Here is a 25,000-nt window from a genome sequence, read left to right on the forward strand (position 1 = left end):
GATCACTCCAGCTTCTGTGTAGAGTAGAGGTCGCCGACAACGGCTGCGAATACCCGGGCGATGATGTCACCCATAAGCTTACTATGGGGCCTCCATTGTCAGCGGTCCTTCCCCTAAATTGACAGCTGATTATGAGACCGGACCGGAGTGGCTTGACAATAGCTATGGGCTTAGCACCTTAGTTGGGTTATTGCTGTCTGTGGATTCTGATCACTTCCTCTCCAACTGAGAATGAAAGGAAGTGAGGAGAAGCTTTCCCAGTCAGGACACAGAAGACAAGGAACTTTGGAAATACTCGAACCCTTTCCGCTCCCTGTCTAAATTTGAAACAAAAACATTTTAAGTGGAGTTCCACTTTATCATTTCTACTTCACTACAAACTCACCATTTTTTTTCTTCTTGTTTATAGGTCAAAATGGACAGGAGAAACAGTCAGATCGAGGAGGAGCTCCAACTCAAGAGAGCTCAAGTGGAGGCCATTAGGGCAGATAGAGCAAAGATACAGGAAGCAAGAAGGAGAAGACAAGAGGAGGTGGACAGAATCGCGGTAGAGCTCAGGGAGCTTAAAAAGAGGTGGAAGGAGGAGTTGGCGAGAGAGCGAGAGAGGCAGCTCCTAGCAAATAAAGAAAAAGTGGCTGCGATGAGAGAGATGAAATTAAAGGGGAAAATGTTGACGGCACAAGAGCGAAGGAAAAGGCTCATGGAGCTGGACATGAAGTGGAAGGAAGAAGAACGGTTAAGGGCTGAGTTTAGTGCGAAAGACAAGGAATGGAAACTTGAAGAGGAAAGGAAAAAAGAAGAACTCAGACAGAAGCAATATGAGATACGAAGAGCTTCCGATCTCAGATTTATAGAAAGAAGCCAGACAGGAGAGCTCTTGGTTGGATTCAACTATTTCCAAAGGAGAGGGAATCTGAAGAATAAAGGAGTAGAGGGAGAAGAAGAGGCTACATACAGCCAGGCCAGCATAGTAAGTATCTGATAATATGATAATAATATAATATGATAATATGATGATGCTTAGGTAGTTAAAGTGGTTCTAACGGGTGAAGGTTTTTCACGGTAGTAAAGTAATTTTAAATAACTTTAGCTGCAGGTAAGCCTATAATAAAACGTACCTGTAGGTAAAAAGAATATCTCCTTGCAATGAGCCACTGACCTTAGCAGCGCATGCGCTCCTGGGATTCTCGGCTGAAAATCTGGCAGACGCCGGACCTTCCCGGAAAGAAGTCTCCCGCGCGCATGTGCGGGAGTGACGACCCTGCGCCACTCACAGCGCTGGAGTCGACATGCCGAGGGGAAAATGTCAGCTCTCTCGGCGTGGACCAGGTGAATTACCGGCATCTCATTCTAAGGTAAGTCATAATGAGCTAGTATGTGATGCATACTAGCTCATTATGCCTTACAGGTGTAAAAAAAAAAAAGTCAGTGGGTTTACTACTACCGCTTTAACGCATTCTATGCATAAACCTTCTATGTGCCCCCCCAGCCTCAATCTTGATCCATCAATGTGAGAGCAGAGGCTCTCTCGTATGATCTACATATGAGAGCAGAGGCTCCCTCCCCCCATTGGCTCCACGACAGCAGTCAAAATGACAATATGAATTGTCCAGTGTTAATTTACAGATTTTTAATGAATGTCCCTTTCCTAGAGAATTGGGGAGTGGGGGGTGATGGCAGAATCTGGTACTAGTCCTTATTCCAAGGGGATAAATAGTGATTAGGACATGAGCCCCGATTACCTACTTCCCAAACACAAGCATTCTTTTTTTACTAAGCATAGATTGTGTAGATGAGCCCCTAAGTCCCATGGGGCCCTTATGCAGCTGAGGAGTTTGCACAAGCGCCCCTCTAATTATCTGCACATACCCCCCCCCCCCCCAATCCTGCTGTATTTTGGATGTTCAGAGGTTTACTTTTTGAAATACCTTTAGTCACCAACTGATTGATTGATTGATTAGAAACTCTTTTATTAAAAATGCTTTTAAAAATAAAAAAATAATCCTAAGTAGAACATGAAGGGAGGAAGTTCAGGGATTTTAAATGGAAAGGAGGAAATGAAATGCACTGAAGGGTTTTTATTGCAGTTCACAATCGTGATGGGAGGCTTCCACTTATTACATCTCTTACTGAGATTATATGAAGTACAGGGAAGCTTTCCCAGGACATTGATAACACAAAAAAAAACCTTCAATAAAATCTTAAAGCGAGTAGAGTTGCAAATCTGTACATCCACTTACCTTCTTTTTTTCTCTTATAGGCTACGGAGAGCTGTGCATCTGACGAAAGTGTGCCAGGTGAGGAAATGAAACAGATGTTGGAAGAGGAAACACAGGAAAGAGAGGAGGAAATTATGGAGATAGGGGGAGAGGAAACACAGGAAAGAGAAGAAGAAATGTGGGAAGTGGAAACACAGGAAATTGAGGAGGAAGTGAAAGAGACAGGGGAAGAGGAAATAGAGGAAGAAATGGAAGAGATTTGGGAAGAGGAAAGAGAGGAGGAAGTGATACAGACAGGAGAGGAGGAAGTGACAGAGATGTGGGAAGTGGAAACACAGGAAAGAGAGGAAGAAAGGGAAGAGTTGTGGGAAGAGGAAAGAGAGGATGAAGTGATGGAGACAGGAGAGGAGGATGTGAAAGAGATGTGGGAAGAGGAAACACAGGAAAGAGAGGAGGAAGTGATAGAGACAGGGGAAGTGGAAACACAGGAAAGAGAAGAGGGAGTGAAAGAGATGTTGGAAGTGAAAACACAGGAAATTGAGGAGGAAGTGAAAGAGACAGGGGAAGAGGAAAGAGAGGAAGAAATGGAAGAGATGTGGGAAGAGGAAACACAGGAAAGAGAGGAGGAAGTGAAAGAGACAGGGGAAGAGGAAAGAGAGGAAGAAATGGAAGAGATGTGGGAAGAGGAAACACAGGAAAGAGAGGAGGAAGTGAAAGAGACAGGGGAAGAGGAAAGAGAGGAAGAAATGGAAGAGATGTGGGAAGAGGAAAGAGAGGAGGAAGTGATAGAGACAGGAGAGGAGGAATTGAAAGAGATGTGGGAAGAAGAAACACAGGAAAGAGAGGAGGAAGTGATAGAGAAAGGGGAAGAGGAAACACAGGTAAGAGAAGGAGTGAAAGAGATGTGGGAAGTGGAAACACAGGAACTTGAGGAGGAAGTGAAAGAGACAGGGGAAGAGGAAAGAGAGGAAGAAATGGAAGAGATGTGGGAAGAGGAAACACAGGAAAGAGAGGAGGAAGTGAAAGAGACAGGGGAAGAGGAAAGAGAGGAAGAAATGGAAGAGATGTGGGAAGAGGAAAGAGAGGAGGAAGTGATAGAGACAGGGGAAGAGGAAAGAGAGGAGGAAGTGATAGAGACAGGGGAAGAGGAAAGAGAGGAAGAAGTGAAAGAGATGTGGGAAGAAGAAACACAGGAAAGAGAGGAGGAAGTGATAGAGACAGGGGAAGAGGAAACACAGGTAAGAGAAGAGGGAGTGAAAGAGATGTGGGAAGTGGAAACACAGGAACTTGAGGAGGAAGTGAAAGAGACAGGGGAAGAGGAAAGAGAGGAAGAAATGGAAGAGATGTGGGAAGAGGGGCCACAGGAAAGAGAGGAGGAAATGAAAGAGACATGGGAAGAGGAAACACAGGAAAGAGAGGAAGAAAGGGAAGAGATGTGGGAAGAGGGGCCACAGGAAAGAGAGGAGGAAATGAAAGAGACAGGGGAAGAGGAAACACAGGAAAGAGAGGAAGAAAGGGAAGAGATGTGGGAAGAGGAAACATATGAAAGAGGGGTGGAAGTGAAAGAGACATGGCAAGAGGAAACACATGAAAGTGAGGAGGAAATGAAATGCACTGAAGAAAGTGGCATTGAAGAAAGTGATGGGGAAGAAAGTGGCGTTAAAGACAGCGAAGGGCAAGAACACACAGAATATGGAAGTGAAGGGGAGGAACATACAGGAGAAGGAAGTGAAGAGAAAGAAAAGTCTGAAAAGGTCAAGACTAGAAGAAAGAAATTGACAAAAGTTCTGTCTCACTACAATATCTCTTGTAAACCCATCAAACAAGCCAAGAAGAAAACCTGTCGCTGCCTAAGAACCCTAGGATCTCTGTGGAAGTACATTAAAAAAGTAAGTACCGTGTATTGTTGTTATACTGCTTAGGCAGTCTCTCACAAACTGTAGCAGTTTAGGACTAGAAGAACAAAGACCTCTGGATAGTTGAAGGTTGTTCTTCCTCATGGGGGGGGGGGGGGGGTCACAATTACAGTTAATATGAAGTTGTCCAGTGTTAAGTTACAGATCTGTAATGAATGCTCGTTTCCTTGTGAACTGGTGGTGGATAGGTGATTGGCGATGGCCGAATCTTCTACTATCGCTTATTCCAAGGGTAGGAATAGTGATTAGGAAATGTTTTCTCGTTTCTCAGCAATGGTTATTTAGCCTAGTCAAGGCGTCCCAGTAAGGATCCCTCTAACTTACCTCAGGACCCCCAGTAAATAACGTCCTCCCTTTTATACTCTTGAGGTAATAATGACACTGGCTGAACATATAGAAAGGGTTCCTATACTTTAGGCTGAATTCTCAGCCACCTATCAGGCCGACCTCCTCTGTGGAGAGAACTACCTTTATAAAAACTGCCAATTTTGGACAAATATATGTATATATATCATAAATGACCAAGTCCTATACTGAGAAGTATTGCAGAAGTGACAGGCTGTCTGTTATGTAACTGAAAGGTGATAGTCCTGTGTTATATCCACTAATAAATCCTCCTGTGTTATATCCACTAATAAATCCTTTTCTTCTTTTTCTACAGACAGCACGCAACTTAAACTGTGCCTGCAGCGGCGAAAGTAGTGAGAGACTAGTCAGATCAGAGTGAGGCAAAGGAGATTGCATGGACAGATTGTTGGGTGGAGGTGGGGAGAACCAAGCTGCCATGATACATATTGGTAGTAACAACAAAGTTAGAGGAAGATTCAACAAAAAGTCTGAGGAACCCTCCTAGGGACCAGGTACGGCTGTACCAACACAGGTCCCTACACTGGTGGCGGCTGCCACTCCAGTAACATGAGGGTCTTCCCATGAGCCATCTATTTACCTTTCTACTGCTTCTGCAGAAGTTTTAATGTAGGACAATACATCACTTAAACATAATCACCTGTAAAAAAGTACCTGAGATGTTTGTGGTAAACGGCCTGCTTTAAGGTTAATCAAAAATATCACATTCTAAAGGGAACGGTAGAACAAAGGGGAGTATGGAAAAGGCACAGGGAGGAAAAGGGGGGGGAGGGAAGGTTGGAGGAAGAAGGGGGTGGGGGAACCCCCACACCCCTCCTTTACCCCCAACTTCCCCTCCCCCTCCTTTCCTTCCTCTTCCATACTCCCCCTTGAGGCGTGTGTTGGACCGGCTAAGGGGAGGTTGGAGGCCGGTATGTTTTTGAGGCGTGTGTTGAACCGGCTATGATGGGAGGTTGTCATTATGCTCTTGCTGGACACCCATTGTAGTTCAGGTTACATTTGGATTGATTCCGGAGGTGCTCCGATTGGCCAAGGCAACTATCACTTGGCAACTAAATTTAATAGCAACCCTGCCTAAATATCAGGGTGCTACATCCATAACATTTGGTAGTCATAGCTCAAAAAATTATCTTTATTTATGGACAAAATGTGAGAAATAACATATATATTATACAATCAATCCATACACACACCACATACACTGCATCTATAATATGCTTATAAAATAGTTTACCATTTGCCAATAAAAAATAAATAAATAAAAAGTCCCCGGATACATTTTAAAAATATGATCACCTTACCATGGCTGCATTGGAAATCACCAGCCAAGTCTACAAATGTATCCACCTCTACCGTGTGCAGCTCCACTATAAAGTGTAGAAGCGGAGGAAGATGACGGGTCTTCTGCATGACCGATATCAGTCTCTATCAAGTTGCAAACAGAGAGACACATACATGGACCATCCCGTGATGCAGCAAACTGCAAATTACTTCAATCAGCTGGGGAACCTGGTGAAGACGAAGAACTACAGATATGAAAATGAGACAGATCTGTCCAAATCTCTTTTGAAGGCGTGAGATTCTACGAACACCGGTGCCTCAAATGTTGGGCGGCACAGTGGTGTAGTGGTTAGCACTCTCACCTAGCAGTAAAAAGGGTCGCTGGTTCAAATCCCAACCAGGACACTACCTGCCTGGAGTTTGCATGTTCTCCCTGTGCCTGTGTGGGTTTCCTCCGGGTACTCCGGTTTCCTCCCACAATCCAAAGACATGCAGGTAGGTTAATTGGCTTCTGTCCAAAATTGGCCCCAGTATATGAATGGGGGTCTTGGATTGTTTACAAAAAAATAAAGACATAAAAAAATAAAATAAACTGTACTCTTTTTTTTGTTAGCGCTCCAGAAAAGAACTGTTACAAAAATGTTTAAATACAAATGTTAGGTATACAATACAGAGACAAGGATTCTGAGCGGTATACATGGCAAGGCCTTGACGGTTGCACATTCCCTCTCTTTCTCCGAACGTTCTGTCGGCAACCTTCATAGCACAATTTTTAGAGTTGTAAGTTACTGCACATGAGGGTGTGAGCTGAACTCTTAGTGATGGCTCCGACAGTACAAAACCTGGGGGAGGGTATGGATCCCTTCTTCTCATTGTTGAATGCTGAACTAAAATGGACTACTAACTACTTCCTGTCCGCCCATTGCCTATAAGCGGTGGACGGGAAGCCACACCGATGCGGGGTTAACGTACCGGTACTTCACTTTGCATTAGCGGCTAACAGGACATGCATGAGGAAAAGATGATCCACACTCCGGTGATTGTTCTTAAAAAATTTAGTATTTATTAACAGGGCATTGTGACCAAACGCAAATAAGAAAGATTGACGCGTTTCAGCCTATAAGGCCTTAGTCATAACCACCACAGAGCGTGCACCCAGGAGCCCGGCGGTCAGTATGTCACCCGGGCACAGCAGTTCACATTACCGCTTTTTCTGGGTGATAGGAAGTTGTTTTACTATGTTCACCGCCATTTGACATACTACCATCCTGATCACCACCACTATGCCTTACCAGCGTGATCACTCTGCAAGACAAAGGCATAATGAGCTAGTATGCATAGCATACTAGCTCATTGAACAATACCAATACTAGCTCAATACCAAAATGTATTAGTATACAATCTAAAAAACATGTCCATAAAGGACAATAGTAAATAACATCATAAAAAACATTACATGATAACACAGATTATTGAAACAAAAGGCACCCTGAAACTCGGATATACTGGAGCACCAGACTGGCCAATATGCAGTGGGGGGGGGGGGCAGATTCTTGGAGGTGTTCACAGAATAACCCCAGCGTTTCGGAAATATATGTTTGTTCCTTCTTCAGGGGAAGTGAAGGGTACTAAAGTCTACAGTATAATAGTACAAAGGTTAAGAAAAATTATACAATCTCTCAGTGATAACAGCAGCGTGGATCGGAGGGGAGAATGGGGCAGCGGACAACACAGACTGACATGCCCACAGCTCTGACATGGAGAGTGATGTTTAAAAAATGTATTAAAAAGTTCCGCACTAGCAGCTGCCTGTCGCCTCTCTCTCTTTCCCTTATGTTTTGACTCCTCTGTAATTGCCCCGCCTCTCCAATCCCCCTGCTGTTACGGGTCCCCCTGTGTGCTGCCTGGGGCTCCTACAGGAGGCCCTATGGTACCCCCTGGCAGCAGGTGTCCGGGTGTCAGGCAGAGGGAAACCTGGGCACAGCATTCTAAATCTGTACTGTCCAGGTCAAAATCGGAGAAATGGCAACCCTAGATGGTCACCACAGCTTGTTCTCCCGATGGTTTAGACCATGGGTTATTCTGTGAACACCTGAAAGAATCTGGCCCCCCACTCCATATTGGCCAGTCTGGTGCAAATATTTTTGCTGAGAGGGGGGATTTGAGCAGGGGAGTGGATTTTTACTGGGAGGGAATTTATGCGTAGGGGGTAAGTATGCAGACTAGTGCTTTTATGGGGGTTGGGGGGGGGGTTTTGCTGACACATAATGCTCATACATCTTGGAGACGGGGGGGGGGGGGGTGCAGTTTGGCATGTTCGCCCTGGGCACTATGTAACCTTGTCCCGGCACTGCCACACCTGCAGAATATAATAGAAGTCTATTTAAAAGTGCAACTAACCCCAGAAAGTTGCAGATGCACTGCGCAGCACCCGCAATGCAAGTAAACTGCAGCACATCAGTGTGAAAGCAGCCTTTTAGGGGGATCAGAACAGTAATGCCGCGTACACACGATCGGAAATTCACCCAGCAAAAGACCGATGAGAGCTTATGGTCCAAAAATGCGACCAACCACCATTATAAGAGACATTCTTTCCATCAACCACCATTGTAAGAGACGTTCTTTCCACCAACCACCATTGTAAGAGACATTCTTTCCACCAACCACCATTGTAAGAGACATTCTTTCCACCAACCACCATTGTAAGAGACATTCTTCCCACCGACCACCATTGTAAGAGACATTCTTCCCACTGACCACCATTGTAAGAGACATTCTTCCCACCAACCACCATTGTAAGAGACATTCTTCCCACCAACCACCATTGTAAGATACATTCTTCCCACTGACCACCATTGTAAGAGACATTCTTCCCACCAACCACCATTGTAAGAGACATTCTTCCCACCGACCACCATTATAAGAGACATTCTTCCCACTGACCACCATTGTAAGAGACATTCTTCCCACTGACCACCATTGTAAGAGACATTCTTCCCACTGACCACCACTGCAATGGCGCGCACAGACGATCGGACATTCCGACAACAAAACCGTCAATTTTTTTTCCCAACGGATGTTGGCTCAAACGTGTCTTGCATACACACAGTCACACAAATGTTGTCGGAAATTCCGAACGCCAAGAAATCGGTGACGTACAAGATGTACGACGAGCTGAAAAAAATGAAGTTCAATAGCCAGTGCGGCTCTTCTGCTTGATTCCGAGCATGCGTGGAATTTCCTGCGTCAGAATTGTGTACACACGCTCGGAATTTCCGACAAGTTTTGTTGTGGGAAAATTTGAGAACCAGCTCTCAAACGTTTGTCGGAAATTCCGACAGAAAATGTCCGATGAACCATACACAGTCGGATTTTCTGACAACAAGCTCACATCGAACATTTGTTGTCGGTAATTCTGACCGCGGGATTAGGAATATTCTGCCCACCAGTGTAAAGAAGCCCTTCCCTTTTTGAACACCAGTATGCTTTGGCAAATATACAATTTCCAAATAAAGGGCCAGTTTACCGTTCTTCAGATTTTTAGGGGGGGCCAGGCTGTCCCAGTGTCAGTAAACACCTGGGTTGATTTACTAAAACTGAAACTTGCAAAATCTGGTGCAGAGGTGCATAGAAACCAATCAGCTTCCAGGTTTTATTGCCAAAGCTTGATTGAACAAGCTGAAGTTAGAAGCTGATTACTAGGCACATCAGCATTGTGAATAGAAAACAAGAGCAACCAGTTGGGACTTCGTGTGAGAACGCAAGGCTGACGCCGCCAAGCGCCTCCATCCCTATTAATTGATAAGAAGGAAGAAAGTTGGGACTTTATATGAAGCATACACCCCTGGAGATATCACGATATACATGAAGATGGGCGGTACTAAGCATATTAGAACTATGAACATTCCATGACCACATTGCAAAACAATTGGCAGTCATTGGTTTATTGATATAAAAATAACAATAGTAATACCATGATAAAATATTGGCATAGTAAGTTCATAATATAACCATTAAATAGAACAAAGTTCATTGGAATATATAAATGATGACAATGATAATAATGACATAATATACTAGTAACATAATGAGTTCATATTGTACACATTGTATAGAACCATTTTCATGAAAGCCTGTCTCCTTGGTAAAAAATAATATTTCAGATTTATTGGTACAATCCAATTGGTAAGTATGGTCATTGATGGTGTTGCAAATTATGAGCGAAAAAGGCATCTATTGGCTTGACGCGTTTCGTGGCGACTGCCACTCTTCAGGAGCAAGTATGGTGTAGATGTCTATAAGTATTGAAACACATAATTAATTTGTAAAAATAAAATAAAATAATGGGTATTTTATGGAGGAGAAAGAGAGGGGAAATTACCCCAGTTTACCAAGACTATATACAGGAATGCCAATGAAACTGGGTGCAGGCATGGAGGGCCAGAAGGCTGACCAGAAACAACATCAGTCCCAGGAGCTGAGGTGGACAAACCCGACCGTGGATGGATAGCCAAGGGGAGACAATATTCCCCAGAGATAGGCCCTCATGGATGGAAAAAGAGAATGTGATCCACAAAGTTGTTACCATCTGTGAAGAAGGGAGTATATGATAAAATATATGGGATATAGCAGTGGATAAATTATTACAAAAGGTGACTAAAGATATCAAAAATATTGATGGAAAAACTAAGAAATTATGGTGCAAGGACTATCCATGATATGGACATGTCAAGGGGGTACCTATAGTGCAGGGTATTAGGGATAACATAATAACCCCCATTGTGGTAAGAAAAGTAATTTGAAAAAAATGGGAAATGCCAAATAACCCCCGAAGCTACGGTATTGATACCAAGGACGGGGTGGGATTGGGGCAAAACATAATAGTAAATATTGGAAAGGAAGGGTAGGGGAAACCAATAAGATACCTGGAATACAGTGAAACTAATGAAGTCCAGTCGTGCACCATAAACATGGGGTAATAACCCTGAAGGGGGTATGAATCGATTGGGAGGAGTATAGACAATCCAATAGGGTCATGGGTGTGCACCAACGCCATGCTAATGAGCAATAAGAGGAAAGGGAGTCAAAAACTAAGAGCGGCATTCGCCAACACCCCGTCCGAGCCAACCACCCTGTGGGGGACGTTAGATGGACACATCCAGCGTCGCTGCGCAAATGTCACTAGTGTGCGTAGCGTGAGCGGCGACGGGGGTGAGACGTTGATGCGTGATTGGGCGTCAGTCCAATCCCCAAACAACCCAAAGGGAGGAGAGGAAGGGCCCCAGGAGCACATCGCAGCTCCCGGAACTGAGGAAACTGGCCGGAAACAGCCAGCCCAAAGCATAACCCAACCCAGCAACAACCAACTAGCATCAAAAGTAGCCATAGCAATAATGGTAAATAGCATATACCTATGCGACTCTAGACCTACGGTAATATATAGCTCTGAATAAACAATATAAGCAATTGTGTTTGAATAAATATAAACTAAATTAGTAGGACAATGCAGAGTACCAACGTAAAAATATTATATAAGGATATGGGTGCATGCCTCCATCTGCATTGTGAGTGCTCCCAGTTTTGGAAAATCTGACCCAATGTCTGTGGTTAGTAGTAGGAGGAATTGCACCCCTTCATTGGTATCGGTGGGAGAAATTGTTTCCCTATCATTGGTGTCAGTGGCAGAAATAGTGCCCCCTTCTTTGTTGTCAGTGGGAGAAATAGTGCTCACTGTTGGTATCAGTCAGAGGAATACTGCCCCATCTTTGGTGTCAGTGGCAGTAATCATGCCCCATTGTTGGTGTCAGTGGGAGAAATAGTGTTCAAACATTTATATCAGTGGGAGGAATGGTGAACCATCATTAGAGTCTGTGCTGTGGGAGGAATAGCACCCCATTGTTGGTGTCAGTGGGAGGACTAGTGTTCAATCGTTGGTGTCAGTGGGATGAATAGTGCCCCAAGGGCCGGAAACAGGCAAGCAAACGGCCGCACTTTGGAGACCACTGATCTAAAGATATAATTATTTTTTTTAGCAGGGGTTCCCTGAGACCTGAACATTATTTCAATGGTTTCTTCACAGTAAAAGTGTCCCACCTCCAGACCACACCAGTCGCCGGGAAGAAATCCCCTCACACATCAAGGATCCCCTGGGCAGCTGGAACAAGAAATTGATTCAAAGGAGATGACAAGAAGACGCTGTTACATCACAATATACAAAAGTTATATATACATCTGCAGCACATAATATTTAGTTAAGTAAAATATACATATAACTAACAATTTATATAAAATAAAAACTATTAATGCTAGTGCTGATAGAGACATAGAGTCGTGTCCTATCCAGTTTACAGGGACAGGTATGGCAAAAGGGCGATGCATCAGTACGCTCCAGGCCGATCGCAGGAAGGTCACAAACAAATAACCACTGGAAAGTTTAAACCATGGCCAGGCATAACAGATAATGGCTCTACAGATTATAAAAAGGCTTCCCCCTCTCAATCGCCGGGTAAGACTTTTTCCTTCTCCCTCAGTTGGATCTGGCCTGGTGCTGGGATAAGGGTGGATAGGTAAGAATACGCTCTCACTTTAATCTGTGTAACTATGTCTCCGTATTGAAATGATTATATATGTAATATGTTGTGATCATAATATATAATAATTTTTCATATTAAATGAATGTATTTTTAGATGTAGGTAATATCCTGAAGAAGCTGTGAAGCGAAACTAGTCGATTTTCCCCACCCTTCTCTACGAATCTGTGATTTATATTTGAAGATGTTATATCTATGTAACTTTAATAAATTGTTTTTATATTAATTAATGTTGTTGTCATAACTGTTTTATCATTATCTGTGCCCCGTGATAGTCCCCTTGCTCACACATTTCTAGTTGACATCTCTGATAGGAGACCAGAGACATTAACACCTTTTTCTAGATTATCTAATTGGGATGAGGGTGTACATTATTAATTTATGCTTTATTATGCTTTGAAGCCATCCATTACTCAGTGTAAATTTGCTGTCCCCTCAAAATAACTCAACACACAGCCATTAATGTCTAAACCGCTGGCAGCAAAAGTGAGTACACCCCTAAGTGAAAATGTCCAAATTGGGCCCAAAGTGTCAATACTTTGTGTGGCCTCCATTATTTTCCAGCACTGCCTTAACCCTCTTGGGCATGGAGTTCACCAGAGCTTTACAGGTTGTCACTGGAGTCCTCTTCCACTCCTCCATGATGACATCACGGAGCTGGTGGATGTTGGAGACCTTTGCGCTCCTCCACCTTCCGTTTGAGGATGCCCCACAGATGCTCAACGGGGTTTAGGTCTGGAGACATGCTTGGCCAGTCCATCACCTTTACCCTCAGCTTCTTTAGCAAGGCAGTGGTCATCTTGGAGGTGTGTTTGGGGTTGTTATCATGTTGGAATACTGCCCTGCGGCCAAGTCTCCGAAGGTAGAAGATCATGCTCTGCTTCAGTATGTCACAGTAAATGTTGGCATTCATGGTTCCCTCAATGATCTGTAGCTCCTCAATGCCGGCAGCACTCATGCAGCCCCAGACCATGACACTCCCACCACCATGCTTGACTGCAGGCAACACACACTTGTCTTTGTACTCCTCATCTGGTTGCCTCCACATACGCCTGACACCATCTGAACCAAATAAGTTTATCTTGGTCTCATCAGACCACAGGACATGGTTCCAGTAATCCATGTCCTTAGTCTGCTTGTCTTCAGCAAACTGTTTGTGGGCTTTCTTGTGCATCATCTTTAGAAGAGGCTTCCTTCTGGGATGAAAGCCATGCAGACCAATCTGATGCAGTGTGTGGCGTATGGTCTGAGCACTGACAGGCTGACCCCCCACCCCTACAACCTCTGCAGCAATGCTGGCAGCACTCATACATCTATTTCCCAAAGACAACCTCTGGATATGACGCTGAGCACGTGACCTCAACTTCTTTGGTCGACCATGGCGAGGCCTGTTCTGAGTGGAACCTGTCCTATTAAACCGCTGTATGGTCTTGGACACCGTGCTGCAGCTCAGTTTTAGGGTCTTGGTAATCTTCTTATAGCCTAGGCCATCTTTATGTAGAGCAACAATTCTTTTTTTATCCAGATCCTCAGAAAGTTCTTTGGCATGAGGTACCATGTTGAACTTCCAGTGACCAGTATGAGAGAGTGAGAGTGATAAAACCGAATTTAACACACCTGCTCCCCATTCACACCTGAGACCTTGTAACACTAATGATTCACATCACACCTGGGAGGGAAAATGGCTAATTGGGTCCAATTTGGACATTTTCATTTAGGGGTGTACTCACTTTTGTTACCAGCAGTTTAAACATTAATGGCTGTGTGTTGAGTTATTTTGAGGGGACAGCAAAGTTACAGTTATACAAGCTGTACACGCATTACTTTACATTGTATCAAAGTGTCATTTCTTCAGTGTTGTCACATGAAAAGATAGAATAAAATATTTACAAAAATGTGAAGGGTGTACTTACTTTTGTGAGATAATGTATGTAGGCACCCTCCAAATCCCTTACCCAATAAATGACATGAACTAATTAGAATACTATTAAGGAACGTTTACCAATATAAAAGCTTATATATGATATTGTTTTGTGTAAAAAAGTGTAGACTGTCACCCTTGTTCCTTCCTCCTCCTAGGCATTCCAATACGCCGTGATTGCCAAGGAGGAGAAGCAAAAGGAAGCTGCCACCCGACCAGATGGGGGGGAGTTGGGGCATATGGGTTCGGGGGACCCGACCGGGCGGGGGTGTCTGTGGGTGCAATTGCATAAATAAGATAAATATTAAATGACAAGAAGCTAAATTAACCAATTGCCGACCGCCGCACGACGATGTACATCGACAGAATGGCACGGGCAGGCATATGGGCGTACATATACGTCCCTGCATTCCCGCGGGTGGGGGGCCCAATCGGGCCCCCCCCGGTGCCAACGGCGGTCGGATTCCGTGCAGGAGCGATCCGGGATGAGGGGGCGGCCATTCATTCATGGCCACCCCCTCGCAGGAATTGCAGCATGACATCACTTCCTCTCCTGTAATGTAAACACAGGCAGAGGAAGTGATGTAATCTCTCCTCCGTGTCGGTATTTTTCGTTCTGGCACCGAGGAGAGAGGATCGGTGAGTTGCACAAACACTACACTATACAGTAGAACACGCCAGGCACACTTTCACCCCCCTTCACCCCCCCAATCACCCCTGCACCCCCAGTCACAGTGACACCAATTGCATTTTTTATTTTTTTTTATTATTGCATTGGTGTCATTTGTGACTGCAATAACTGTTAGGGCAGTTAGGGTTAGCCCCCTTTAGCTCTAGGGTACCCCCCTAACCCCTCCAATAAAGGTTTAACCCCGTGATCACCCCACGTCGCCAGTGTCACTAAGGCTGGGTTCACATTGCAGCGGTTTATGAGAACGGATGTGATTCGCACCGCACTGCAGTGCAAATCACATCCGATCTCTGTGCGATGCGAGTTCAGCCATACTGATAGTATGGCTGAATTCGCATCGCACCCGCCGCAAACTCGCACGGGACCCTTTTTTTGGTCCGCAGCAGAATCGGATCGCATGGGTGTTCACACCATGCTATCCGATTCCTGTCCGAGTTTGCAGATCGCACTGCGATATGCGAACTGATCTGGGGGTGTCATTAACATTTCACTGACACTCCCTGCAGTTCGCATAGGGCAGTGTGAACTGCCGCCGGGAGGCATGCGATGCGGGAACCTGCTGCGGATTCGCGGCGTTCCCGCATCGCTCCAGTATGAACCAAGCCTAATAAGCGATTGTTTTTCTGATCGCTGTATTAGTGTCACAGGTGACGCTAGTTAGGCAGGTAGGTATTTAAGTTCGCCACAGCTTTTTATAGCGCCAGGGACCCCCATATACTACCGCATAAAGCCCCCTGATTGCCCCCTAGTTAACCCTTTCACCAGTGATCACCATATAACTGTTACAGGTGACGCTGGTTGATTAGTTATTTTTTTATAGTTTCAGGGCACCCGCCATTTATTACCTAATAAAGGTTTAACCCCCTGATCACCCGGCGGGTGATATAAGTTTGAGGGTCAGATAAGGTCTGCGTCGCCCCAGGCAGCGTCAGGTTAGTGCCAGTACCGCTAACACCCACGCGCAAAGCATACACCTCCCTTAGTAATATAGTATCTGATCAGATCTATATTAGCGTCGCCAGCAGTTTAGGTTTCCCAAAACGCATTGTTAGCGGGATCAGCCCAGATACCTGCTAGCACCTGCGTTTAGCCCCTCCGCCAAGCCCAGCCCAGCCCACCCAAGTGCAGTATGGATTGATCACTGTCACTTACAAAACACAACACACATAACTGCAGCGTTCGCAGAGTCAGGCCTGATCCCTGCGATCGCTAACAGTTTTTTTTTGTAGCGTTTTGATACAGTCGCTGACAGCCTAGGTGCTTTTTTACCTGTGAGTCTCACTAGTGTACCCCTAAATTTAGGGGTGTCTACTTTCTAAAATGGGGTCATTTGGGGGGGTTTTGTGTTATTTTGGCATTTTATGGCCTTCAAAACTGTGATAGGTAGTGAGGAGTGAAATCAAAAATTTACACCCTTATGCCGCGTACACACGATCAAACAATCTGGTGGAAAAGTCCGGCAAACTCAAGTCCGCCAAACAATCCCCCAGTGTGTAGCCTCCGGCATACTTTTTTGACCAGAAAGTACGGCGGACTTAGAATGCCGTGTTGCACACCAATCTTCTCGCCGGACTCGCAATCCGGCTGTGTGTGTGCCAGTCCGCCGTACTTTTGAAATGAGCAGACTTTTCCCGCCTGGAGAAAAGTCCGCTCATTTCGAGCGGGTCTCCAGGTAGGCAGGGCCCGCGAAGGAGACGTCGCTGGCCCCGCCACCTGGTATTGACTTAAAGGGGAACCCCAACGCCGAAAAAAATCGGCGTGGGGGTCCCCCCCAAGTCCACATTAGACCCTTGTCCGAGCACGCTACCCGGCCGGCCAGGAAAGGGGGGCGAGCGAGCGCCCCCCCCTCCTGAGCCATACCAGGCCGCGTGCCCTCAACATGGGGGGGTGCCTAACCAAAGCACCTTGTTCCCATGTTGATGAGGACAAGGGCCTCTTCCCGACAACCCTGGCCGTTGGTTGTCGGGGTCTGCGGGCGGGGGGCTTATCGGAATCCGGGAGCCCCCTTTAATAAGGGGGGCCCCCGGATACCGGCCCCCCACCCTATGTGAATGAGTATGGGGTACAATGTACCCCTACCCATTCACCTGTAAAGTAAAAGTACAAAAAAAACAGAACACACGAGATAAAAAACTTTATTGCACAGCTCCGGGGGTCTTCCGTCTTCGGGGGTCTTCTCGCCGGACTCCTCCGCTATCTTCTTGTAGCTCTTTTACTAGCAGAGGAGTCCGGCTTTCTTCCTCGCCGCCGGCCTCTTCTTCCGACTTCGGGGGTCTTGTCCCCCTCTTCGGTTCTTCTGCCGGGCCACCGCGCCTTCTTCTAGCTCTTTTACAGGCGGTGGCCCAGTCTTCTGTCGCCGCCGCCGCCTTCCGTTCTTCTTCTTCTTCTTCTTCTCCTTCTTCTCCAGGAGATGTTGACTCGACGATCTCTCCGGCCGCAATGCCAGGGACTCGCTGCGCGGCCACTTATATAGGGACAAGGGGCGGTGTCACATGGCTTTATGTCACATGGGTTGGTGTCACATGGTGACCCCGCCCCCTTACGATGTCACAGTCCCCATGTGACATCAACCCATGTGACCAACCCATGTGATATAAAGCCATGTGACACCGCCCCTTGTCCCTATATAAGTGGCCACCGCCTGTAAAAAAGCTAGAAGAAGGCGCGGTGGCGCTCGAAATGAGCGGACTTTCCTCTCCGTGTGTGGGCGAGTCCGTTCATTTCAAAAGTAGGGCGGATAGTACGGCGGACTTAGTACGCCGTATTAGTCCACTCAAAAAGTGCCGTGTGTGGGCAAGTAGCCCGTTCGGAAAGTCCGACGGACAGTCTGGCGGAAAGTCCGCCAGACTAAGTACGTCGGACATACCGCTACGTGTGTACGCGGCTTTAGAAATCCTGAAGGCGATGCTTTGATTTCGGGGGCCCCGTACGCGGCTAGGCTCCCAAAAAGTCCCACACATGTGGTATCCCCGTACTCAGGAGAAGCAGCAGAATTTATTTTGGGGTGTCATTTCACATATGCCCATGGTATGTGTGAGCAATATATTATTTAGTGACAACTTTGTGAAAAAAAAAAAAAAAGTTTGTAATATTCCCGCAACTTGTGGCAAAATATGAAATATTCCATGGACTCAACATGCCTCTCAGTAAATAGCTTGGGGTGTCTACTTTCTAAAATGGGGTCATTTGTGGGGGTTTTGTGCCATCTTGGCATTTCATGGCCTTCAAAACTGTAATAGGTAGTGAGGAGTGAAATCAAAAATTTACGCCCTTAGAAAGTCTAAAGGCGGTGCTTGGCTTTCGGGGCCCCGTACGCGGCTAGGCTCCCAAAAAGTCCCACACATGTGGTATCCCCGTACTCAGGAGAAGCAGCAGAATTTATTTTGGGGTGTCATTTCACATATGCCCATAGCATGTGTGAGCAATATATCATTTAGTGACAACTTTGTGAAAAATAAATAAAGTTTGTAATTTTCCCGCAACTTGTGGCAAAATATAAAATATTCCATGGACTCAATTTTTTTTGTCATTATTCAATCGCTTGAGGCAAAAAAATAAAATATTCAATGGGCTCAACATGCCTCTTATCAATTTCCTTAGGGTGTCTACTTTCCAAAATGGGGTCATTTGGGGGGGTTTTGTACTGCCCTGCCATTTTAGCACCTCAAGAAATGAGATAGGCAGTCATAAACTAAAAGCTGCGTAAATTCCAGAAAATGTACCTTATTTTGTAGATGTGACAACTTTTGCGCAAACCAATAAATATACAGTTATTGACTTTTTTTTTACCAAAGACATGTGGCTGAATACATTTTGGCCTAAATGGATGACTAAAATTGAGTTTATTGGATTTTTCTAACAACAAAAAGTAGAAAATATCATTTTTTTTCAAAATTTGCGGTCTTTTTACGTTTATATCGCAAAAAATAAAAATCGCAGAGTCAGTTAAATACCTTTAAAAGAAAGTTCTATTTGTGGGAAAAAAAGGACGTAAATTTTGTTTGGGTACAACATTGCATGACCGCGCAATTACCAGTTAAAGCAGCACAGTGCCAAATTGTAAAAAGACCTCTGGTCATTGACCAGCAAAATGGTCCGGTCTGAAAGTGGTTAAAACGAGCAAGATATTTAGCTATATAGGTGGATATAGCGGTGTATACTGCGTTCAGAGCCCGCAGACAGCACGCACAATCTCCTAACACTGACTGAGAGCTCTATTATAAAAGATAGATATATCGCTAGATATATAGGTGGATATAGCGGTGTATACTGCGGTCAGGGCACGCAGACAACAACCACTACAGAAGAGCAAGAACGAAAAATCGGCCGATAACGATCGGTGTATACTGTGTTGAAGGTACACAGAACACCCATTAACTGCTACAGATGCCAACACACTACACAAGGCCGCCGTGCTGGCGGCCTTATATAGTGTGGGGCGTGTACTACACAGCCTGAGCTATGATTGGCCACAGGCATCCTGCTTGTGGCCAATCATGGCTCTCCTCGCTGCCGGCGCTGTGATTGGCCAAGCATGCGGGGTCACAGTGCATGCTTGGCCAATCATGAACCAGCAATGCACTGTGCCATCGCAGTGCATTGTGGGCCGTGAGCGCCACACGAATTTGGTGCGAACGGCCTATAACGTTCGGAATTCGCCGAACGGGCGAACAGCCGATGTTCGAGTTGAATCGAAGCTCATCCCTAGTCAGGAGCCAATAATGACATCACGCAAGAGCCACTGGTCACAGCTACTGAAGAAACGGCACGAGCGCCCCCATTTCTTCAGTGTGCATGCGCCCGGTGACGTTGGCACATGTGGATACAGTGATTATCTCCTAAACTGTGCACCTTTAAGAGATGGTCAAGGTACATGCAGGTAAGTCGTCTTATAGGCTTACCTGTAGGTTAAAGTGATGTAACAGTGTTTACAACCTCTTTAACCGCTTGCCACCCACCTACTGTGAAATGACGGCGGGGCGGTTGCGGCTCTCATTCTGGGTGTTGCTAGGACATGGCGCGACCCCCATCTCTGTAAAGAGCCCCAGCTGTATGGCAGGCGCTTTGACCACTTGCTTACTGGGCACTTAAACCCCCCTCAGTCCCAGACCAATTTTCAGCTTTCAGCACTGATGCACTTTGAATGACAATTGCGCGGGCATACAACACTGTACCCAAATGAAATTTTTATCATTTTTTTCCCACAAATAGAGCTTTCTTTTGGTGGTATTTAGTTACAGCTCGGAGTTTTATTTTTTGCTAAACAAACAAAAAAAGATGCAAAAAAAAAAAATCATGTTTTAATAGTTTGTTATAAAATTTTGCAAACGGGTCATTTTTCTCCTTCATTGAAGTGCGCTGATTAGGCGGCACTGATAGGCTGCATTGGTGGGCACTGATGGGCTGCATTGGTGGGCACTGATAGGCTGCATTGGTGGGCACTGATAGGCTGCACTGGTGGGCACTGATAGGCATAGTTAAGGCGGCACTAATAGGCACAGATAAGGCGGCACCGATGGGCACAGATAAGGCGGCACTGATGGGCAAAGATGGGAACAGATAAGATGGCACGGATGGGTGGCACGGATAAGTGACACGGATGGGTGGCACGGATGGGCACTGATAGGTACCACTGATAGATGGGACTGATGGGCACTGATAGGTGGCACTGATAAGTGGCTCTGATAGGTGGCACTGCTGGGCACTGATGGGCGGCACTGCTGGGCACTGATGGGCGGCACTGCTGGGCACTGATGGGCGGCACTGGGGTGCAGCACCTTTGAGGCAGATTGTGGGCACTGTGGGTGGCACTGCTGGGTGGCACTGTGGGTGGCACTGTGTGCACTGCTGGGTGGCACTATGGGTACTGCTGGGTGGCACTGACGGGGGGCACTTACTTTTATTCAGGATGGCACTGCAGGGGGCAGGTGGGCACTGGCAGGGGGAAGGTGGTCGCTTGCATTGCTGGCCGTGATCGGGACTGATGTCCCGATCACGGCCGCCGGTGATCGGCGTTTTTTTTTTCTCCTCGCGTTGTCAGCGCGAGGAGGAATACTAGCCGATTACCGGCTCCGTTATATCACATGATCAGCTATCATTGGCTGACAGCTGATCACGTGATAAGGGGTCGGGATCGACCCCTTGCACGGATCGGTGATCAGGCGAGTCTCATGGACTCGCCGATCATAGAGCGCGCCACGCGCGCCCCTCAGGGGGCGCGCAGGCTGCTCGTACACGGGACTACGTCTATTGACGTCGTCCCGGGAAAAGGAGATCCGCGCTGTAGCCGTCATTTGGCTATAGCGCGGATCTCAAGTGGTTAAGGAGTATAGGGCGCACAAGCGACGTAGGAGCTCGTGCCTGGCACCGGCCGCTCTGATGGCCACCGGCTACTGGTGATCGCTCCTGAGAAGGAAAGAACGGATATCTGTCAATGTGAACAAACAGATCTCCGTCCTCTCAGGGGTGAGGAGAGTGATCTGTTGTTCCTATTGCTTAGGAACAGCGATCGGTCTCCTTGCCCAGGCAGTCCCCCCCCCACAGTTAGAATCACTCCCTAGGACACACAGTTAACCCCTTGATCGCCCCTCTAGTGTTAACCCCTTCCCTGCCAGTGTCATTTATACAGTAATCAGTGGCTATTTTTTTAGCTCTAATCGCTGTATAACTCACTGGTCCCAAAATAGTGTCAGAAGTGTCTGTGTGCCGCAATGTCGCAGTCCTGCTAAAAAAAAAAAAAAAAAAAAAAAACCCCAGTTCACTGCCATTACTAGTACAAAAAATAAATAAAAATGCCATAAATCTACCCTCTATTTTGGTTTGCGCAAAAGTTATAGCGTCCACAATCAATATACGCTTAGTGCAATTTTTTTCAACTAAAAATATGTAGAATACATATCGGCTTAAATGGAGGAAGAAATTAATTTTTTGTTTTTTTTATATATATATATATATTTTGGGGATATCTATTATAACAAAAAGTAAAAAATATTGCTTTTTTTTTTTCAAAATTGTTCACCTTTTTATTGTTTATAGCGCAAAAAATAGAAACCTGCAGAGGTGATCAAGTAACACCAAAAGAAAGCTCTATGTGTGGGAAAAAAAAGCTTTTTGCAATTTATATTACCAAAAAATATGTAGAAGAATACACATCGGCCTAAACTGAGGGAAAAAAATCGCTTTAAAAAAAAAAAAAAATGGGGATATTTATTACAGCAAACAGTACAAAATATTGTGGGGTCTTTTCAAAATTTTCGCTTTTTCTTGTTTATAGCGCAAAAAATAAAAACCGCAGAGGGGATCAAATACTGCCAAAAGAAAGCTCTATTTATGGGGGGAAAAACGACGTCCATTTTGTTTGGGTACAGCGTCGCACGACCGTGCAATTGTCAGTTAAAGCGACGCAGTGGCGTATCACAAAAAAAAAAAATGCCTCGGACAGGAAGGGAGGTAAATTCTTCTGGGGCTGAAGTGGTTAACCATGTAATCGGCCGTGTCCAATCACAGCTGGTCACATGTAAACACAGAAATGCCGGTGTCCTATCATATAAGGTCCCCCATCCGATAGTGTCCGCTGTGTACTGCGCATGCGCAGTACTCAGCAACACAGATTCCGAAAATTGCCGAGGACGAACGGCGCCTGCGCTGTGAGTCCAGGTTCTATCCCCACCATCCAAGTGGACACAGAGCAGGAATATAAAAGAGCCGAGCGCAGCGAGGCCGAGCCTGAAGCGTGGCGAGGGGACCCTCTAATATTCACAACCCTATGTCCGCTTGGATGGTGGGGCTACCACCTCCACTCACGGCGCAGGCGCCGTTCAGCTTCGGAGATTTTCCGAAGCTTCGTCTGTTCCGTACTGCACATGATTAAATACCACCAAACGAAAGCTCTATGTGTGTGAAGAGAATGATACAAATGTCACGTGGTCACATTGTAGCACGACCGCGCAATTGTCATTCCAAGTGTCAGGGGCCTGACATCTGAAATTGGCCTGGGCAGGAAGGGGGTAAAAGTTCCCGGCAAGCAAGTGGTTAAACACCACGGAGTATTCTCGCTGACCATGTCTATCCTTTTATAACTGCAGTGTCCTCGTCTTCTGATGGCTCCATCCAGCAGGATAATGCCCCATGTCACAAAGCTCCAATCATTTCATCACTGGTCTCTTTAAAATCCCCCCTCCGCCGTGTTTTTTCACATTTTTGTATTGGTGGCAAAATCAGGTCCAATCGGTGACTTTGCCTAGGCGGAGCTGATGTCCTCAGTCTCCTCCACCTCGGGGATCAGATTGCAACATTGTAACAAATCATAATGTCAGAGGCTGCAGCAGGGGGCTGATCAGTGTCAGACAGTTGTGGACACAGCCAAGACCAGCACAGGCACCAGGATTTACATGAAGTGATGTGTCATCGCTGATGCAGCATTATAGTCCAGGTGACCCTGGATGATGCCTGAACACAGGTGGCGCCGTCCTTCTGGAGAGGAAAGCAGATGTAGGCGGTGTCGGAGGGTGGGCTGTGATGTCTGTGGGAGGGAAGAGATACACGGACACCTCCAGGAACTTCCATCAACCTAAAGAGGAACTCCGGACACTCGGCTACATCCACATATCCAAGATTAGAGCCTCTTTACCCCCCACAATGACTGATATCTGTAAATGTGCCCCTCCCCCCACCTCCTCCTCTATAAACTGATCAGCCAATCAGCTGCTGAGCTGGTGATTACAGGGCGGAGACTGCAGTCAGTTTTCTATCCTCATCATAAAATCGTTTTATTTTCTCGGGCTATACCGCCCCCTACAGGAATACCGGACACCGACACACACAGCTGTAGCCCCGCCCCCCATGGATAGGACCCCAGCAGGGAAATTATAAAGGACCCCCCCCCCGGGACCCCTCTATATGTTCTAGAGGAAGTTCCTGGTAAATGATGAGCCAATGCCGGCAGCTCTGGACCTAAAGAGCGATTTGTGGGGGGTCACTTTTTACCAGAAGAGTCTTTGATAGCGCCCGGCATAGAACCCGCCCTGAAGTGACTTCCAGCCTATCCCTGCCATAGACTCACCCTAGTGCCCACCCCCTGCTGGAGGCCGGTGATTGGAGCTCCTCCCCATAGCTGTGATTGGCTGAGGTCAGAGCGTACCTTAACCCCATCCTGACTGACGTACGTCTATAAACGTTCCTCACCGGGGAGCCGATATTACAGCCGGAATCTCCCTCTCATTATCTCAGCCGGAGATCACAGAAACATTGAGAAGTGACCCCAGATGGGAGGAGGATGGGGGAGAACCCCGGGAAAAACCTTGTTTTCATTGTGGATGGAGTAAGGGGAGGAGCTATCACCTCTGTCAGGTGTTTTCTTTCATCTGTGTCCCCATTGGGGAGATTTGCCTTCACTTCCTGTCCCATAGCCAAAACAGGAAGTGAGAGGAAATAAAAAGTGAGGGAATCACCAGAACCAGTGTCCCCATTGGGGAGATTTCCCTTCACATTCCGCCCCATTTCATCCGTTTACAGCTGCGGATAAGAGCAGCTAGTTTTTATAATATATATATATATATTGGCGCAGCAATTTTGCAAATGCCATTTTTTTATAACGGGAAAGATGTGTGTGTGTGTATATATATACACATATGTATGTCACTATATGTAACAGCATTTATAAATATTTTTATGTTTTACATATTTTACATTTATATATATATATATATATATACTCTTATTTAATTTTTTTTAAATATATATTTAAATTAAAAAGATATATATACATATATATATATTTTTATTCTTATTTATTTAAAAAATATATATATGCTCTTATATATATATTTTTTAAATATATATATATTTATATAAATATTTTAAATAAATAAATATATATATATATATATATATATATATATATATATATATATATATATATATATATATATATATATATATATATATATATATATATATTGTTTTGATTTATTTATTTATGCTGTTATATATATTAAATAAATAATATAGAACCAAAC

At 45.5% G+C, this 25,000-nt stretch overlaps 1 protein-coding gene across 1 annotated transcript in view; it reads left to right on the forward strand.

Annotated features, from left to right (window-relative positions):
- LOC143927074 (uncharacterized) overlaps positions 1-25,000 on the forward strand; it is a 30,568-nt gene that overhangs the window by 1,723 nt on the left and 3,845 nt on the right. Inside the window, exons 2-4 of the mRNA XM_077451030.1 lie at positions 410-970; positions 2,261-2,431; positions 4,797-4,836. Coding sequence (XP_077307156.1) covers positions 416-970; positions 2,261-2,431; positions 4,797-4,836 — 766 coding nt within the window. The 5' untranslated portion in view covers positions 410-415. The remainder of the gene's footprint in view (positions 1-409; positions 971-2,260; positions 2,432-4,796; positions 4,837-25,000) is intronic.

This window comes from Lithobates pipiens, unplaced genomic scaffold, assembly GCF_037356315.1.
Source record: "Lithobates pipiens isolate NorthernLeopardFrog02 unplaced genomic scaffold, aLitPip1_a1.2 Scaffold_23, whole genome shotgun sequence".
In the NCBI taxonomy this organism is placed as follows: Eukaryota; Metazoa; Chordata; class Amphibia; order Anura; family Ranidae; genus Lithobates; species Lithobates pipiens.